At 50.3% G+C, this 19,755-nt stretch overlaps 2 protein-coding genes across 6 annotated transcripts in view; one reads left to right on the top strand and one right to left on the bottom strand.

Annotated features, from left to right (window-relative positions):
- The window catches only part of Hspa12a (heat shock protein family A (Hsp70) member 12A), a 161,392-nt gene that overhangs the window by 88,312 nt on the left and 53,325 nt on the right, over window positions 1-19,755 (top strand). Inside the window, exon 1 of one of the 4 annotated variants that reach the window (NM_001107445.1) lies at window positions 2,839-3,587. The exons of 2 other annotated variants lie outside the window; for them this stretch is intronic. In NM_001107445.1, coding sequence (NP_001100915.1) covers window positions 3,545-3,587 — 43 coding nt within the window. In that variant the 5' untranslated portion in view covers window positions 2,839-3,544. Of the gene's footprint in view, window positions 1-2,838; window positions 3,588-3,734; window positions 4,048-19,755 lie in introns of those variants that run through there. One more of the 4 variants, XM_063288270.1, reaches the window with a different exon arrangement.
- Window positions 2,835-7,524, bottom strand: LOC134485262 (uncharacterized). Of its 2 annotated transcripts, none has more exons than XM_063281049.1 (3): window positions 7,455-7,524; window positions 4,366-4,532; window positions 2,835-2,961 (listed from the first exon to the last, which is right to left on the bottom strand). In XM_063281049.1, the coding sequence occupies exons 1-3, from the start codon at window positions 7,475-7,477 to the stop codon at window positions 2,858-2,860; spliced, it is 294 nt and encodes a 97-aa protein (XP_063137119.1). In that variant the 5' UTR covers window positions 7,478-7,524; the 3' UTR covers window positions 2,835-2,857. The 2 variants fall into 2 exon arrangements, with proteins under 2 accessions (XP_063137119.1, XP_063137118.1); XM_063281048.1 differs by having other exon boundaries at window positions 4,366-4,540; window positions 7,455-7,518.

The following is a 19,755-nucleotide window of genomic DNA, read 5'->3' as shown; positions in this document are numbered from 1 at the left end:
GTGCTCGTGCGCCTGCTTGCTTATGCTCAGCTTGATGTCCCCACTCTCACATAGTTCAGGACCCCCCCTGCCCCCAGCCTAGGGAATCGTGCTACCCACAGTGGGCTGGGCCCTCCCACACCAATTAGTATACATATATACCTACAGGCCAGCCCAGTGTAGACAGTCCCCCATCCAGACCCTTTTCCTAAATGAGTCTGGGTTGTGTCAAGTTGACAAGCTGCCCATCACCACAGGCAGTGGGTAGCAGCAGAGAACTGTGGCCCTAATGGAAGTGCAGGTGTGGCTGGTAGAGAAAGAACTCAAAAGATTAAAAACCATGGAGACAGAGGCAGTTCGTGATGGCCCTTTATTGGGAGAGAGCTTAAACAAAGATGGCAGCTGCTCACTAGTGTCTAAAATATTGAATACAGGCTGGGGAGGCGTCTCAGTGGTCAAGAGCGCTTGCTGCCGCTCTTCCAGAGGGCCTGAGTTCAGTTCCCAGCACCCATGTCAGGCAGCTCACAGACTTCTGCAACCCTCTCTCCAGGAGAACCTGATACCTCTGGGCCCTATAGACACCTGCACTTGTGCAAGTACTCACACAGATACACACACACACACACACACACACACACACACAATTAAAGTATGAGTGTTGCACTAAGGAATTAGTTTGGCTGGGAATGGTGAGTGGCACATTGTTGCTGTAAAATTATAAAAAATAAAATGCTGTCGTTTAACCCCCACTAAGTCCGGCACCGCAGTGCCCCAAGATATCTGATAGATATCTTAAATCTCAGTCAGCAAAGCCTCTCACCTGCTTTGCTCCATCCCATATGACACTGCCAGTGGCCTCTCTCTGAGCCTGGCAGCAATCTCTCTACCCATCTAGTTCCTAAGGCAGGTTGCCGCCGTGCCAGAAATATACATCCCAATTCTGGGCGGCCTAGTGTCTCCAGCCACTGCATATTCTCTTAAACCTAAATTGCTACATGAAAGAACACACAACGCAATAACCTCTGATCCAACTGATAAGATATAATTGCCCACCTAAACATACAAAGCCCTGTACACATCCATCTCTTAAGAATACTCATAGCAACCTGTAAAGGTACAGAGAGGAATCTTAACACCAGCCTCCATGTTCTCTCAGTGGCTTTTCCTCCCGTCCTTTCTGTTCCAGTCTCCTCCTCTTCCCTCAAACTTTTCTCCCACCCATCCTTCCTTCTCGTCCAATGACAGGCCTCATCCTGTCTTGTATCTGCCTTCACCTACATAATGACATCATCCCACAGCACATGCCTGTAATAATGTCACTTAATAACATCACTTGTAGGATAGAAGCAGAAGGATAGAAAGTCTAAGGCCAGCCTGGGTTACACAGCAAAACCTCATCTCAACAAAACAAAACAAATATTCAAACTCAGGAGTGAAGTACAGCATGATTTGAACACTAACCCCCAGCAGACACGGCTGACACAGCCAACTCCGTATCCAGTTTCCAGGCACACGTCTCCAGGACACTAGTGGACAGTGCAGTGGTTATTCCCGCCTTTTTATATTATGGCACACCCCATCCCAGCTGCTTTCCCTTAATTAGGAGGTGTGAGCAGAGGCAGAAGGTAGCAATGGGTGGAGGAAGGGACCAAGCTTCTCTGTCTGAAGCTCAGCTGAGCTCTGGAGCATCAGACTGTTGCCCTGAGCAATTGCTTCCAACCTGACTCCTCTTTGCTTGGGTGCCTCCTGCTCCTGGCCTTTGGGTCTTTGCTGGGACATCATCTCTTGGATCTGCCTCTGAGATAGCAGGGGTGCTGTCACTGTTAAAAAGCAGTCTTGATGTCTTGATTAGGAGAATTTGCTCCATTGAAACATGTTTTCTACATTCCCGGGGGAGCGGGGTGGCTTCCAGGTACCGCGACCACTCTGCATAACTACCTGGCCTGGCATCTTGTAGCTCATGCTTTTAAAACTGCTGTACCCTAGTTTCTCTCTTTCTTTCTTTCTTTCTTTCTCTCTTTCTTTCTTTCTTTCTTTCTTTCTCTCTCTCTCTTTCTTCCTTCCTTCCTTCCTTCCTTTCTTTCTTTCTTTCTTTCTTTTTTTTTTTTTTTGCCCTGAGAACCTATTTCTCAGAAAAGGAAAAGGAGGCTCAGAGAGGTCCACACACAGCCAGAGACCGTGCATTTAGATATCCAATGCAGGCAGAAGACAGTTTGTGAACTCCAGGAGTTACATCCTCAGCCCATTCATCATGCTCCTCTGTGGGCTTTGGTAGCAGACCTCAGGTCACCACAACGCCCATAGGGAGGCTGCTTGTGGAGGCCTCCCATAGGTACCCAGGTGGGATGGGGAAGGGGAGACGATGTCTGTCTCATGAAGTGAGAGGTAGATGGTGCTTACCACTGTGACAAGATCCCAGCCAGACATTCGCTTGTGTGTGTGTGTGTGTGTGTGTGTGTGTGTGTGTGTGTGTGTGTGTGATTTTTAAACCATAATTTAAACCTCCCTTGCCAGGTTTTCTTATACGCAGAAACCGACAGCTATGGGATAAGGATATATGAACATCAGCATTTAGTGTCAGATCCCTCCTCCCACCCCCAACTCCCAGGAAGACACAGGGACTATGGTAATGAGATCCTTACCCTTCTTTTATCAAAGAGCTGAGGTACCCAGGACCCAGGATCTGTCTGGCCAGGCCTTAACAGTTGCCAGAGGCGCAGGTGTGTGTGTGTGTGTGTGTGTGTGTGTGTGTGTGTGTGAGAGAGAGAGAGAGAGAGAGAGAGAGAGAGAGAGAGAGAGAGAGATGCCAGCCAGAGGGCAAAGACCAGAGACCAGTGAATCACTCAACCATGAAGTTTTGAATTATTAATGCCCTATTTTAATGGGCCAGGGACGCATGGACGCATCCCATATATGGAAGGGCAACAGTCTGCGACAAGTACCTCCTTGGGTCAGGAGCTTCTTTGTAGTCCTGTAGGCAGCCTGGGGAGGAAAAGGCAGGGTAGAGGGGATGAGTGGGGTGGTTCTGGGGCTCAGCCCTGCACAAGTCCTAGGGTTGTGGCCTGGCTCCGGGCTGCGCCAGGGTCTCCAGAGCTTTGGTCCGCTCCTCTGGGACCTAGGGGCAGAGGTCATTGATGTGGATTGGAGTTGGTAGCCTCGCCAAGGAGTGCTGATTGTGCGGTGCTTGCTGTAGGCGTCTGGCGGGAACTCCCGGGCTTGAAACCCGACCTTGCGAGCTTCTGTGTCCGCCGGACTGGAAGCTGCAAAGACCCCTGCTTGGCTATGACCCTCCACTGCCCAAGCAGAGTCCGGGTGCGCTAATGACTGCACGGGGTGTGGCCTCAGCTGGGCGGCGACCCGCGGTCTCAGAGCTCGAGGGAGGAGCCAACTCTAGCCTTCCCCAGGGCCTTGGCTCCGTGGGGCGGGACCAGGAGGAGCGTGGGGAGGAGCCCGGGCTGCGGCGGCAGCGTCAGAGCGGTGCTCCCGCTGTCCAGAAGCTCAGACCTAGCTCGAGAGCCTAAGATTAGCACCGGAGGCGCCTTTCCCGGGCTGAGGCTGCAGGACCATGGCGGACAAGGAAGCTGGCGGTGGAGACGCCGGGCCCCGAGGTGAGTGCAGGGCAAGGGACCGGTGGCTGCTGCGGTGGCTGCGGTGGGCTGAAGGGCTGGGAGGGATGAGGTGTGCTATATACCGCAGCCCGCAGCCCGGTTGGGGGCATTAGAAAAGTGGGCTCCCTGGTACCGTTTCGCCATCCACGGCCGGATCAGAGGGCTTCTGGGCAGGACACCGGGCCCACTGGGTGGGAGGCCGCCCTCCAGTCACGTGGTAGGTTTGTGCCGGGGTGTGGACTCTGCAACCAGGACTAAATCCTCAGCTGGGGAACCCTGGTTGTTTCCATCTCGGGCTGGCTCCTTGGTCAGAGCCTGGTATCATTCCCAAGAGAACCGCCCCTCCTGTCCCTCGCCTGAGCACAGTGCTGGGGATGCTACCGCTGACCTGGTAGATGGCCGGCCGCCAGGTGGCCCCGGGTCCTCAACGGCTCGTTTCAGTGACTCAGTGAGGCAGGAGGTAGGGTTCTTGGAGAAATCAGATTCATAACTATCCTCTCTTTCCACCCCATCTCTCCGGACACGGGAGCCGGAGTGGCAGCTGTAGCTGCAGGCCAAAGGGTGTCCCACAGCTCTCCTCTCTCATTCTCTAGGATTCTCTGGGTTGAGTGGTGTGTGTGTGTGTGTGTGTGTGTGTGTGTGTGTGTGTGTGTGTGTGTGTGTGTGTGTGTGTGAATTACAGAGACTAGGTTGTCCGGTCCTTGTCAGAGGTGTGTGTGTAACGGGGAGCGGGTTGGGGGTGTCCCATGCCGAGTACTGAAACCTCGCTGCTTCTTACATTTATGGTAGAGCGGCTCTTCTGGAGCACGGTTGCCGCTCAGATGGTGAGGGAGGGAGCGCCCGGGGATCCGGGAAGAGGATGAGATGCTTTCCCAGCCAGAGTTGTAAATCAAGGCTTCGCCCGCACAGGGGATGGATGGGCTGGTCAGGATTCCAGTCTTCTTCCTGTGCATCTCAAGTGGGGAAAGTTGATTGCGGGAGGCCCTGCGCGTGTCCCTGACCTACAGGGCCTTGGCTAGAATAGAGGCTCGAGCCGGTTTCCCAGGAGCTCGAAGCAAGAGGCTGTGCAAGGATGACAGTAAAATGCCGGGACTTAAGGCGAAATCCGTCGTGGGGTGGGGTGGGGGAGAGCTCTGTGCTCTGCAGAGACCCAAAGCAGGGAAACTGAGGCCAGCAGCAGCGCAGCGGGCTGGCACTGGTAATTGTTTTCTCTGTCCTGGTATGGGTTGGTTGCAGTTCCCTCTTCTGTGGGTCTCCTAGCCGCACCTGCCCCCTCCCCAGCCCATTGTTCCTGCGGATCTGGGAGGTGCCTCCCCAGCCAGCAAGCACTGCAGTGACTGAGGAGTGCAGGGTGGGGGCTGGGAGCTCACCGGAGGGGAGAGGCACAACCCCAGCCCAGGAGATGCAACTCACACAGGCACCCTGACTATGCCTCTTGTCCTGACCTTCCATAGTCTGTGGACACGGCCACGGATGGCAGTTGCTTTGTCTGAACATCGCTAAGCAATTGGATCGACTCATTTTTCCCTCACCTATTTTCTTTACATTGGGGAAAAAAAAACCCAACATTGAGCATGATGGTGAGAACTGTCACAATTGCTTTAAGCTTGAGAGTAAGTGATCCAGTTTCCTGTCTCTCATGCTGAGATAACGAGTGGGTGGTTATACCAAATGCAAGGTTGGGTATAAGATCTGTCAAGTCAGAATTGGAGGCAGGGATGTGCACCCACTCCCCAGCCCTGATTTGTCTTGTGAAGTCACCTTGCTGCTTCTATCCTATACACACACGTGCACACACTCAGACACATACACACATATACACATGTGCACACACTTATACACATGCACACACATGCACACACTCAGACATATACACACATATACACATGTGCACACACTTATACACATGCATGCACATGCACACACTCAAACACATACATATACACATGTGCACACACTTATACACATATGCACACACTTATACACATGCACACACATGCACACACTCAAACACATATACACAACAATAAACCCACATACACGTACATACACACAGTGCTGGGACATATGCACACAAGAGAACACACACACACACAGAGCTGGGACATATGTACACAAGCGAACACACACACACACAGTGCTGGGACATATGCACACAAGCGAACACACACACACACACACACACACACACAGTGCTGGGACGGATCCACACCTATGATGGGAAACATACCACTGCTCACCTGGGCTTCTTGTAGGGTGTTTTTAGATTCCAGGAAGTTCAAGGCACCCTACTATGGAACACATCTGGAGTCCTAGTCACCTGAAGGGCAAGCGTTCCTGGCAACTTATTGTGCTTTTCTGAGCCGCCATCCCTTTATGATTTATTGTGCAAATCAGTGCTGGAGAATAGGTGCACATCCCTGCCTCCAATTCTGATGTGACAGGGATACATACATGTGCACGCATGCACACACACACACACACACACACAACATGGGGGATAATAATATTTTCTAATAGGAGCAGAGTTCCATCCACTCTCAGGTTTTGCCATTGTGTGTTGTTCGCTGGGTGATGAATATGCATTATTCTATTTCTCATCCCATAATAAATGTATTATCGGCCTTTCACTGATGAGAAATTTAAATATCAAGTAAACAACCTGTCCAAGGTTGCAGATCTAAGAAGCTTTGATTAGGATGCAGGACATCTGATTCTACCCATTCGGCCCTCACTGGTGTCATTGGTGGTCTCCATATTGTTAGGGATGACCAAGTAGTTGCTTTTCAAGGGATTATTTCAAGGATGCTCTTGCTGCAAACGAATGGGTGGATGGATGGATAAATGGATGGATGAACGGATGGATGGATGGATGGATGGATGGATGGATGGATGGATGGGTAGATGAATGAGTGCATTATACAGGTGCCAGGATATTGGGATTTGTGAACCATTGGTCTCTCACATTGGAGAGGGCATGGGGTGAGGTGGGTAGAGTTGAAGTGAAACAAGAAAGGCAAAACATAGCTGAACCTGGTTGGTGAGCATGTGACCCTTAAGACTCAGCTTTCCTGTGTTAGGAAAGTCCCTTAATAGAATATTAATTAATTCATTCATAAGATCTGAAGGGTCACTTTTGTTGTGCCGGGTGTTAGGACAGTAGAAATTGAGATGACCTTAAGTCCTTCCCCTCTCCATGACCTGAGTTAGTGTGTCAGGAGCTCTAGGAGGAGATGCGTGGGTGGAGCACCTGGTGGTTCAGATGTAGGGCAGGTCCTTTGGTGTCCAAGTCAGGGCTGAACAGACAGTGGAAGCCTAGCTATTTTTTTCTAGGAGTTGGTGAATGATTGGGGCCCTGAGCTTTGGAGATTGGCTTTTCACCATCCCGGCAGTCAAACGTAACAAAAATAAGTGCTGACCCTTATCAAGAACTTGGTGAAAACACCATTATCTGAGCTAGCCCTGGCCACATGTGTTAAATGGACAACTCAATGCAGGGGGGTAGGAGGGCTGGTGACCAGTATGTCATCATTCTGCCACAAGTGTCATGGTGCACTGTGGGAAAGGGGTCAGAGAGGCTTATAGCCTAAACCACTGGAGTCAGGACTCAGAGGACACAGCCTTTCCTAGGTCGTAGGCCCTCAGAGCTTTGTGAAGTATGTCTGTGGGACTGGGCATAGATTAATAGAGGTGTCAGGGTTCTGGGCTATTGGTCCATGTATGAGTCTGGATCTCTGTTCCCTGCATGGTAGCCTCCATCCCCAACCTAAAGCCCCATTATCCCCTCTGGCTCTTGACACACAAAGTTCTCCCCTGTGATATGTCCCCGTTGACCTAGAAAACCCTTACTCATCCTTTGAAGCTCACCTCTCCGGAAACTTCAGAGTCATGCATGTTGGTGAAATCCACCCTTGTTGATGTTTTCAGGTAGTGCATCATGAGTGCAGACAGCGTGTCAGGTTTACATGCCTGGATCCTATTGTTCCCCAACAACCCTCCGGGGTTGACTTTATTGTTACCTCATTTCTCCAGTGAGGCAATTGAGGACTCTGAGATGTTGGTAACTTGCCCAGACAGTGGACTCTGGAGTTGGCTCGGAGTCAGTCATGGAGTGTGACCTTTCTTCTCTTACTGCCGTTCTCTCAAGAAGGGCAGGGGCCTTATCTTTCATTCCATCATTCTCAGTAAGCACACACAGTAGGTTTTCAGTATGACACATAGTAGGCCCTCAGCAAATATTGTGCACTGAGTGACTCTGTCAGCAAAATGTGAAGGACCACAGCAGTGGGGAACAGCATCCACATCCTGCCCACTCCACGGTGGCACTTCGGCGAACACAGATGCTCAGAAGTGGGCCAAGCTGGAGAGGGAGAGGCGGGGGGAGGGAGTCCGGGCATTTCTGAAGAGATGAGGCTTTGATTCCAACAAGGCTTTGAGTGACGACTCAATCTTGTGGGGGCGAAGTGCTCTCTCATCATATAAATAGGCCTCTTTGGTAAGGGAGAAAGCGTCTTTATGGCCGCTGTGCATAATTAGATGGCAAGGAAGACTCAAGGGCTTTTTGATGAACAAGCAGCATGGGGCAGGGATGGCACCTGCCCCCTGGGTACACAGAGGGCATGGGCATCCCTCAGAGAGAGTTAGGGGAGTAGAGGAGATTCCCCAGGGAGGAGCCAGAATGCTCATTAGGATCCCTGACCCAAAGAGGCAGGCCCTACAGACCCTCCCTGCTTTCCCCCCAGATGTTCAGCCACACTGATGGTAGTTTGGGAAAATTAACATGCCTTGGAATGCAGAAACCAGCTATACTTTGCTTCCTGGGTTTGTGAGGGGAATGCATGGTGCTTGCCTGGGTCTGTTGGAGACAGCCAGGAGATAAGGAATGGGCAGGAAATAACTTTATCATCACTGAGGGAATTCCTTGCTGCCTTCCTGCCTCTGTCCACCAGTGGTTTCCTCCAGTGCTGTGGTAGTGGGTCAAGCTGTTCCCCGTCCTCATCCCCCCTCTCCCCTTAAGGCTATATGGTGATCTGTTTTGGTCCTTTAGACCTGAGGTTCTGCCCTTTCGGAAGCCAGCCCCTTGGGAGTGACATGAGCGTTCCCTCGGGGTTTTCTCTATCCCTGTATATTCCACAGCTTGGGGAGAGTGATGGCTGCTTTTGCATTGCCCTGGGGACTGAGAACAGGAGTCACTCTCTATGGTCACGAAATGCCCTTCCAGCTGATTTTTCCATTGGAGTCCCCTAGATGCCAAAAGTGTGTCTTCCTAGAACTGTTACATCCAGACCTCTTCTAATAGACAACCACTTTAGCCACTGACCAGGAGGTCCCACACAACTGGTGTCAGCCTGCGTTAGTCTTATCTTCAGTTCGTTTCAGTGACAAAAAGGGCTGCCTGAGAAAGGACTTAAAGGGAGAAATGAATTGTTCTTTCAGGATGCACCCATTGTCTTTAGGTCTCAGCTTGTGGGGAAGCAGAACATTGTAGCAGGGAACCTGCAGTTCAAAGGAGCTCACCTCATAGTAGCCAACAGGGAAGCAGAGGGGAGGAGTGGGAGCAGGGGGGAGGGGATCAGGAAGAGCAATCACCCTTCAAGGACAGGCCTTCAGCTTTCTTCCTCCAACCAGGCCCACTCTCAGTCTTGTGTCTGTTAAGAGATGAATCCACTGCTTATCAGAACCTTTAGGATTCAGTCACTTCACCAAAATTGGTAGGTAACCCAGCCTCCTCCCTGCTCCTTTATAGGAGCCTATGGAAGACATTTTGTATCCAAGAGACATAGTCATCTAGGGTGGGGGCAGGGAGTAGCAGCAGACAGGCCTCTGTTGGAGTTCAGCATGTCTCTCTGGAGTAGCTGCTCCAAGCCAGTGTCACCGTCTTCTTCAGTTTCGAGGAGGAGTCTCGCTGTGCAGTCTACATAAGCCTTGGATCCCGGCGCTTGTTTATGGTGAGGAACACAGACTTTTTTGTTTGTTTGTTTGTAAAATTGATTTACCTTCTCAAAATAAAGGCATGTTTTTAAACAGCAGGTTGACTTTTAAAAAGAAACTATGAATCAATCTTGTGGGGCGGAGTTTTCCATACATCCACTGCAGTCAGAGTCCGTCTTCCCCCTACATATCACCCCTAGAACCTGCTACCCTAGAACCTGAACCTAACTCCCTAAGCCTCAGGGTTGCTGCCCACTGCAGAGCCACCCACTATAAGGTTATTTGGTGAGGTCTGAAAAGAGCCAAACTGAAGAAGGCTTTGTGCCTAGGCTGTCCACAGGGAGCCCACAGAGCTCCAGAGAGAGGCAGGACACAGCAGCAGCGGGAGACACCCTCTTCGACGGATGGGTGCTACTGATAACATGGGTATTATAACTTCTATTCCAACTAGTGGACCTTTTGGGAAACGAGGCCTGGGGCCATGTGCTTGCAAAGCTCATTGCTGAGTCTTAAAATCAGGTAGAAAAAGTGTGTGAGATGTGGCTGTGCCCAGGGTCCACCTCCGAGGAGGCGGAGTAGGGACTGAATTGTTCAGCAAGATTCTAAAGGACAGTGAGTGGAGAGGCCAGGCCTGGCTTCCCCACTGACTAGCTTTGGTAATCTGGGAGGCTTGCCTGATTCCCCAGATCCCCAAAGCCACTCCCACCAAACTTTCTTCATGTATAAAGTGAAAATGCACTGCCCACCTCGGACTGGATTCATCTGTCTACCATAGCTGCTCTAAGTAAGAGTGTGTGTTCTACATTTACCCTTGTCTGCTGCTGTTGATAATCCAGAATCCTGTGGAATGGGTCGGGGCAGCTGACAGCAGGGCTATTTTATCTAGGAGGCTTCTGTGGAAGCAAATGGGAGCAGCTGTCAGCAGGTGTGTTTTGTCCGGGAGGCTCAGAGCGCAGAAAGGCTGTCCTGAAACCTCTACAGCTAGGCAGGGGCTGACAAGGCCTGTGCAGAGCCTTGTCCAGCAGGCCCAGAGCCTAGGAGGTCTCAAGCTGCTCACCCAGTTGGCCTTTCACCACAGCTCCCAACTTCTCGCTGGATATTCTGAACAGTGGGGTTCAAGGACTTTGCATCCCTGGACTCTATCCAGGAGGACCGTCTAGCCTCTGACCTCAGAAGAATTCTTCCACCCAAGTGGGCTCCGCCCACAGTTCTGAGCTCTAGACCTGGGTTTTTGTAGGCTGGCCTCAGCCTTGACTGGGGCCTAAGAGCTGAGAGAAACCCTTGGCACAGCAGCTGCATCCGGGAAACCATGAGCCGTCCACAGACTGGATCTTGTTCTTGCTGCTCTTCTGCCTATGTGTCTGTGTGTCTGGCTTCCCTGCCAGTGGCTCTAAACATGAGCCCCTAATTACTAACAGTAACTCCTTTCACTTTCTAAATATCCCTGTTGGTTAGGTGAATCACCTGCTTGTATCTGAATCTTTGGCCTTTCCTCGGCTATGCTGAGGCAGGCAGGCAGGGTTGGCTAAAATCCCACCCCTGTGGGTTCAGATGGGTCTGACCCCTAGGTTTCATGTTGTTGCTTCTGGATGATATGAGAGGATGTGTACAAAGGGCTTGGTCTAAGCCTGATCTACAGAGGCTGTCCAAAAAGCAACCGTGATTTTACTGCGTCACCAGGGTCCCTGGTGAGGACGTGGGCTCTGGGAACAGGCCCCCTGAGTTTGAATTCACTCATATTGTATCATCTAAGGTCTTGTCCTCCTGGAAAGGTACTTGCCCTCTTAACGGCATACCTTTTCATCTACAAAATGCAGGTGACAGGGTTTAAACAGGTAGCTCAGTGATTAAGAGTGTGTGCTACTCTTCCAGAGGACCCAAATTTGATTCACAGGACCCATGTGGGGTGGCTCACAACTGCCTATAATCCAGCTCCAGAGTATTTGACGCCCTCTTCTGCATCTGCACTCGTGTGCACAAACCCACACAGAAACACACACATACACGTAAATCAACAATACTGAGTTCACTCAAGGAAAGCATACAGAGCAAGTCTGACCATGAAATAGGCACAGATTTGACCAACTGCTAGTGTTATTACGAATGAACCTCCAAAGATAGGTTCTCATAGGCAGGAGATACCAAGGTATCAGGAAAAGGATTACAAATGCAATAATCTGAAACGGACCAATTTTATTATTTCTTGTTGCTTTTGAGACAGCGTCTTCTACAGCCCAGGCTGGCCCCAGACTCACTATGTAGTTCAGATTGGTCTTAGCTCTTGATCCTCTTGCCTTCCCCTTACAACGCTGAGATTGCTAGCATGTGCCTGCACACCTGGTTTATGTGGCGCCAGACACTGAACCCAGGCCCTCATGCGTGTGAGGCAAAACTCTACCAGCTGAGCTGTATCATAGCCCAGCAGCTCAAATTTGTTATCTTAGATTCCTGAATGGTAGGCGTGAGTCCTAAGATGGGTCTCACTGAGAGGTATTACCCAAGCCATGTCCCCCTTGGAGTGTCCACCAGTGTCCTATATTTTCACTCTTCTGGAAGCCACTGGCATCCCTTGACTCAAGACTATGTCTCCCATCATCAGAGTCCATTGTTCCCTTTATTGTGGCATCTCCACTCTCCCCAGCCCTCCCCTCCCCACCCCCAAAGATAATAGCATGAGCAACTCTTAGGGGTACCCCTGGATCATCAAACCCCATTTCCTTATCTTAAGGTCCTTAACTTACTCTCCCGAAGAATTCCTTTGGACACAGGAAGCCATATATCCACAGGCTCTGGGAATTAGAACTTGATACACTGAATGGCTGGGTCTTCACTGTGTCTGCCTTAGCCAGAGAGGTAGCGGTCTCCACAGATTGGGGATTGTTAGCTAGAAAGTCTTTGGTCTCCCGTTTGTTGGAAAAAGTTCCTTCTTAGTGTGTTACCTTTGGTTTGACTCAATCTTGGTAGGTTCCTCAGAGACAGTGCCATCTTCAAGGGTGGGTCATCCTCCTTTCTGAGCCCCATGTTAAATAAAGATCTAAATAAAGATTTCTTGACTCCCTGTTAGTATCAAGGAGATACACCTACAAAGATGCCTCATTGTATTATCTCAGGCAATCTCTAATGAGTTAAAGCAACTGCATTTGTTTTGCTGGCCACGTTGTGGGCAGGTGCCTTGCCTGTGCTCATTCATGGCTGCTCTACACTGGACAGTGAGAGAGGGCGGGGGCAGTGCTGGCTCTGAGCCAGGCTCTTCTCTTCCAGAAGGCCAGCTCGGGCTTATGATGGGATGGTCTTGTAGCAGTGAGAGAACAAAAAGAAGGCTACAAGCTTCCCTGGGCCTTCCTTAGGAGCAGAAAATCACCTGCTGTGTTTCTGAAGCACAGTGCAAGTTCCAAGGCTAGACCAGACAAGATACAAGGGGGCACAGGAGAGGGCTACTTTAAAGGAAGATTTTGCAAAGAGTGTGTGAGCTTTTCCTCTAACAGAGTCAGCTGGACTGAAATGTTGAAAGTCCAACCTTTAAAATGCTTGTATGTCGCAAGAGTCTGCGTGCCAGAGCCCCTCCCTTGGCAAGTTTGGAGTGCAGTGCAGCAGTCTGAGGCTTGGGAGTGTCCACTGCGGCAGCCCGTGTCTCCGTGATGGACAGAGGACGCTGTTAGTGTTCAGGAGAGTCATGCTGGCTCATCTGTGGTTTCCCCATTGCGCCTGTGTTTTGATAGGTCAGGATAAACTTCCTTATGAGTAAAGAGAAGCAGATGAGAAACTAAAAGAGAAAGCTGAAAGTTTTATGATGCACCTGACTTGGTGCAAGTTCTGGCTGCTTTAGCAGCTTCCATTGTCACTCAAACAGAAGTCAGGAAGGCTCTGAAGGAGCCATGAAGACATTGTCCCTGTGAGAAAATAGGGGCAGGCTTAAATAATCGTTTTGTGTTGGTTAAATTTGTTGTCTGGCTACTTCACATATGGTTACTCTCACCGCTGCCTTCTTTTTTCTCCCTCCTGCCTCTTTCCTCCCAACAGGTCCCTTTCTGCATCCTTTTTGTGTTTTTGTTACCAATCTACTGACAGTCCATGTAACAAACTATCCCTTGGAGTCTGGTAGGTCACCATTTGGCACAGAGCTTAAGACAATGTCTTCCCCCAGAATCAGTTAAACTGGGTGGGTGTTTAACAAGAACAAGAATGAAAATGCTCATCTACTCACCAAGAGCCCGAGTTTCTCCATCTCTGAAGGGAGCCGGGAAAGCTAATTTAACCACACTAGTTCTTCCCAGCATAATAGGAATGGCTGTGTTCGGGGGAAGATTCTGGTAACAAGGTTCCAAAGGTGTTGAGCAAAGTGTCTCAGCTTCCCTCGAGAATCCTGTGAATTTCTTTAGAGAATGGTTTTGCAGAATGTGAAGGCTTCTAGGAAAATATATAATATCATATTAGAAATGTTTGTAATCTCATGGGGATTGAGGTCTATTTAAAAGCATTTTCTCTAACAGGGCGGAGCCTCCTGCCTGTGTTCATTCTTGCCTTCATTCCTGTGTATATGCACTCTGGGGACTGCTTCCCAGGAGTTTCCAGACAGGACAGATTGGGTAGTTCTGACTGAAGGGTTCTGATTTTCATAGCTGAAGCAGAAGCTCCAGGAGGGTGGTGGTGTCAGGTCACTGCCTCACCTTTTAAGATGGCAGCTGCTTAGCCTCCCTCCTCTAACAGGTTGTGTATGTTCTATGGATGGGGCTCCCCTGCTCCCTGTCTTGCTCTAGGATCTATTAGGACTGTGGCCTTTGCCAGCTCCCTTTACTGCCTAGGAACAGGAAAAAAAAAGTACATCCTTGTGGTCTTCTAGTTTTTGCACTCTATTCTCCGGGGTCTTGCTGGCTTCTCTGTGACGAAGAAGGAAGAGCTGTGTGGTTCTTGTGCCGAGACACTTGGTTCTCTCCAGGATGCCCGGTGTGGGCGTCTGAGCTGCGATCTGACCCTGTGGCCTCCTGCTCGCCTCTCTCTGTTTCACTGCTCTGAAGGCTGTTTTCCACTGGCTTTCCACTTCCTTTCTTTTCCTTCTCTCTGTGGGGTGGCTTGGAAATGTTGCAAATGTAAGGAGTCCTGGTAGTTTGCAGTGAAGATGGATGTGACTGTCAGAAAGCAGTGCTTGTTATGAATGCCAGAGACCCAGATTATCCCACCTCTGGGTTGGGTCTATCCTCAAATTTTTCCAGGTGGGCAGATTCTGAGCTCAGGATGGGAACAGACCACTTAGGACTTATCCTAAGATAAGACCCCGAAGTGCTGGGATAGGATCCCATTCTGCTGACCACCTCTCCAGACCTTCTGGAGGCACAGGGGGCCTCGAACACCCTGTGGATGACACAGGATCTAAACTTCATTGTGACTGATAAATTAATGGCTTGTCTCTCCCTGCAAAGTTTACATTTCAGTGTCCAAAGAAAAGGCTTGATTCTGAGGAATGAAGTGTGAAACCACAAAGCCCTGGGTGTTGCCTCTCACTTGGCTGCATTGGCCACCCATCTTTTCACCTGGTTGGCAGAATGTCTTTGGTAAAAGGCCGTTCACTAGTGCATTAGAGAAAAGACTCTTTCCCTTGAGGAAGCAAGAGAGGTGACTTTCAGGTAAAGCTCCTGGAATGGTGGCCAGTGCCAGGCCTGTGTGAGGACGGGTCTGTCGGTCTGAGGAGCCTGACAGTTCTTTCTCTACCTCCACTGCCCGGCTTGACACCTGACCTTTCTCCCTGCAGGCCCACTGTGTGTAGTCCCTGCAGGCCCACTGTGTGTAGTCTATACCCGCCTGGCCATTGTGGCTACCAAAGAACCAATGTGACGGTATTTGGTTACTCAAAGGATTGCTGTCCATTGTTCTGTCTGCCATCCGTCCAGTCTGTCTCCCCAAGTCCAGATTTCCAGAGGTGATGCAGACACCCTGGAACAGTCACACCTTGGCTGGAGGGTAAAGTCATCTGCCAGAGGTAGTCAGTGGGTGCATCTTTTGATGGCGAGAGGTTTCGCCCACATGGTTCTAGCTCTGATACCAGGACAGAGGACGGAGCCGAGACTTGCGTACGTACACAGGATGATCGTGCGGTCATCTTCTTCCATTCTTTCTTGGAGACAACTATTTTCCTTCCTCCAAGTATTTCACGCTGCACAGGGTGAGTGACCACTGGGTCCTTCCAGTGAGGACACAGGGTGAACCCACGGCAGAGTTTTCCAACACATGCTGCACCTTGGTCTGTGTACATGGAACTGGCCAGTGGACCCATTCAAGGGGACAACAGACATCATCAGGTCCAGCTGTGGTCTCCCCATCTAGCAGTTGGAGTTCAGCAGAAGGGACACGATGCTCGCCAAAGGATGCCAAATATGTCATCTGCTGCATAACACCAGTCTGTTTAAAGTCAGCGACTGGCTCGAGGACCCTCCGTGGGGGGCTGTTGAGGATGTATCCTTGGCCAAGCTGACAAAGGCCCACACAGCAGGACCCTGGAGCAGATCCTGGGAACAAGGCTGTCCCAAGGAGTCTGGTCACACCCAGGTGCACACAGTTTGCTTGAACTCCTGCTTATTCCTCAGAAAATGCTGGCAGAAGTCAGGAGTTGGAGGGAGTCATGCTTACCCCGGCCAGGAAAGCCAGGCACGCCCCAAGCGCTGCATGGATGCACTGGGAAAGGCTCCCCTCTACAGCCGTGGGTCTTCCTGTCTCAAACCGACCAAGACGTTTTGAAGATACTAAGGCACAAGGAGACCTATTTCTTCCTCGGGCTTTGCCTCTGGTAGTCTTGGCTAGGGCAACTGGACGGGCAGTTGCAAATCGGGGTCCTCTAGAATCATGCCATCCTTGAGGATAAGGTGGAAGGGGTGGGAGGGATCCCCAGTTTTTGTGAACAATAAAACAGAGGGAGTTTTGGAATCAGTGTTTGTTTCGAGTCTCAGTGTTGCTTGTTACTGGCTAAGGCACATCAGTGGGTGTCTCTGGGCCTCGCTTGAGTCTAAGAAGTACTTAACATGATCCAGCAGCTACTGCGGCATTCGTGGGTGGGGCAAGGCAGGCATGATAGTAAGAAGTCCTGGAAGAGTTCTGGCTCCCACACTTACTGGTCACCCGTCCTTGGTGCAAGCGAGTTACTCCACCCCTCTGAACCTTGTGATGTCACCTGGAAATCAGTTCTGACACTCCCCAGGTTGGTTGTGAGAGCAGAGGAAGTCGAGGACATCAAGAACTTGCCCTGCACACAATTGTGTATGTTCAGTCTCCTCATCACTAATTTGAAGCACACTGGGAACCGCTAGCAGACGGGCATGGTGCTGGGTTAAGCAGGTGAGGTTCCCTGCTGGGGTGGTTCCTTGAAACTTCAGTTTATTGAGGTGCAAGTCACGTGAGGAGAAAGCTTTCTAGGTATTCCGTTCCGTGGATTTTGACAAAGATAATACAGTTACGTAACCACGATCACATCAATGCACAGAGTATTAACAGCCTCGGAGAATTCCATCACCGGAAGCTTTATAAACAGGATCCTTCTGGTTTGTAGAAGACCCCACCTCAGATGGTAGGGGATCCCAAGGTCTAGGCCACACCTGTCAGGCAGGGAGCCTCAGTGGTCCACTGAATAGAAGTTAAGTTCCCTGCCTGGGCCCTCAGGCTCTTTGTGCTAGGGATTTGTGGAGACTTTATTTGTGATTCCTGGCCTGCTCCTCATTAGCTCTGGAGCAGGGAGGCAGGGAGCCAGGGATCCTTGGTCGGGCCCCAGGCTGAACAGTGCTGCCCATAGAGCCTGCGAGTCCATGGAGCTGGGAGTGGAGACAGAGTGGAGAACTCTTAAGTATTCAGAAAGCCAGGGCAGGTTGGCCTGGCCCAAACTGATAGCCTGTGACCTCACATACTGACCTTGTCTCCAGAGTGGGACACGAGGAGGTGAAGCCGCTAAGGCAGGTCTTCGGGTCACTGTCGGAGACTGTAGGACCCTGGCCTCTTCCCCTTTTGCTTCTTGGCCATGAAGCCGGAATGTAAGAGCTTTGTTCTGGGAGGTTGACTGCCTAGCTCAAGAAAAACAGGCGATGCCAGGAAGGGCACAGCTTAAGGATTAGGGGTAGATACCTTCTGCATTTGGGGAGTCTGTCAGTCACACCGAGTTGATTCAGCACCACCTTCCTTTAAATGGGCTGGATAGCACTCCTCTTTCCAAAGTCAGACCCACTCTGCGGTAGAAGCCCTTAGTCAACTGGGTGAAGGCATGCAGACTCGAACCATCCACACCAGTGAGGAGGTGGCCTTCCATAATGCTGTGCTGGTAAGAGTTGCAGCCACCTCCGGCTCAGATGATAGAATGAGGCCATCGCTGAGAGCCATTTGCCAGTGCCAGCCTGTGGGCCAGGCGGCGAGTGAGAGGGTCGCCAGCAAAGGAGACCACAGTGGTTTGTGAGGAGGCACCCAGGTGATTCCACAAAGCTACGTTTATTCCATTTCAAAATGGGTTTCTGGCGATGCAGCAGCTGGCTCTAAGGCTGTTGTAACAAAACACCTGACAAAAGCGACACGGGAGGGTTTATTTTGGCTCATGAAGGACACTGTCTATCATGGCAGGAAAGGCAACGTTGGAAGAGTATGAGGTGCTTGTCCTGTGTCCAGTCAGGAAGCAGAGGGCAGTGGCTGCTGCCTCTCAGGCTTTCTCCTTTTACTCAGTAGGGGCCTCCCATGTTCGGGGTGGTTCTTCCCGCCCCAGTTAAACCTCTCTAAGGATGCCCTCACAGATATACCCAGAGGTTTGTCCTTCAGGTGGTTCTGAGTCCAGTCAAGCTGACAGTCGTGATTAACTGTCACAGACCATATGCCCTTATGGTAGATTGTTACCCGAACAGCCCACAGTAAGTCCACGTTCACACATCCTGGTATACACTGCTGTTACCCAGTGGCTTCAGGGTTCATCCGTGAGAATTGTTTCAGCCAGATGGACTTCAGAACACAGCGGAGGCTTGGCACCAGCCACGTTACCTTCCTATCGCTATAGTAAAATACCTGAGAGAATTAACTTATAAAGAGAAAAGGTTTGTTTTGGACCATGGCTCTCTAAAGATTTTCAGCTCATGCTTGGGTGGACCTGCTTTTAGGCCTGTAGGGTGCTGGGTTGTGAGCAGGCTGCTTACTTTGTGGGTGGGGGCAGACAGTCACACCAGAGTCCTGGAGTCCTACTGATCAAGAGCTTGATCCCAGTCAGTGACCTAAGGAACACCCCTTAACTCTCTCTTCATTCCAGGGACCAAACCTTTAGCACGCAGCACATAACCAGTGCCATTAGCCTAGCAGTGCCTGTGTTGGGCACTGCTCTTTCTATGCTACTCAGGACATGTAAGTTACCAGACTGGAAGTTCCACACAGGGGGTGGCTGGAGCCCTGAACGATAGCCCAGCTGTATCAGGCACAAGTAAGGCTGCCATGGGCCATGTAGTAACCGTCAAGCCTTCAGATGAAGGGTTTGTGAGGGGACCTCAGATGAGAAATGACCATTGTGAATTTCTTTACAAATGAGGGGTCATTTTAGGCCACCAAATTTGGAATGAAAAGAAAATTGTTTGCAACATCAGGGATAAACTAGTATTACTTTGTCTTCTTTTTACCAGAAACAGGGTTTATTAAAAACTTGCCATGGTGTTTGAGAGATGGCTCAGCAGTTAAAAGCCATCAAGAGGACTTGAGTTCGATCCCCAGCACCCACATAGCATATCACAACCACCTGTAATTCCATTTTCAGGGGATCTGACCTCTGCAGACATCTGACATGCTCATGCAAGGTTCACAGACATTCAAGCAAAAACACCCATACACATAAAAATATAGAAAAGCTAAATTGAAACAAATGTCTCGGTGTCCACTTTTGGGTCAACACCTTTTCAGAGTCACAGTTTATTTTTAAAGAATTATTTATTTTATGTATATGAGTACACTGAAGCTGTCTTCAGACACACCAGAAGAGGGCATCAGCCCCATTACAGATGGTTGTGAGCCACCATGTGGTTGCTGGGAATTGAACTCAGGACCTCTGGAATAGCAGTCAGTGCTCTTTAGACTCACAGTTTTTATGGGTTATGATTTGTTGGGAAGTTGAGGCAACCTGGGACCATTGAACTGGGGAGCTGCAATTGCTTTGCCATTTGCATGCCAGTCAATGTGACTTGGAGTGTCCGAGCAAGGAGTGGTTAAAGCCAGAGGGTGACACCTGTCAGAGCCACCTCCTTGA

Source organism: Rattus norvegicus, chromosome 1 (assembly GCF_036323735.1).
Source record: "Rattus norvegicus strain BN/NHsdMcwi chromosome 1, GRCr8, whole genome shotgun sequence".
Taxonomy (NCBI): domain Eukaryota; kingdom Metazoa; phylum Chordata; class Mammalia; order Rodentia; family Muridae; genus Rattus; species Rattus norvegicus.
This window is presented reverse-complemented; position numbering and strand designations above follow the sequence as displayed.

Bases quoted from the DNA above. Each gene is read 5' to 3' on its own strand.
- LOC134485262 (XM_063281048.1), bottom strand. From the start codon at position 7,481: ATGCATGACTCTGAAGTTTCCGGAGAG. The intron at 4,541-7,454 runs GTGAGCTTCAAA...TCCCCACTTGAG, and splicing joins ACTCTGAAGTTTCCGGAGAG to ATGCACAGGAAGAAGACTGG. The intron at 2,962-4,365 runs GTAAGAAGCAGC...TTTCCTCCCCAG, and splicing joins AGAGCCGCTCTACCATAAAT to GCTGCCTACAGGACTACAAA.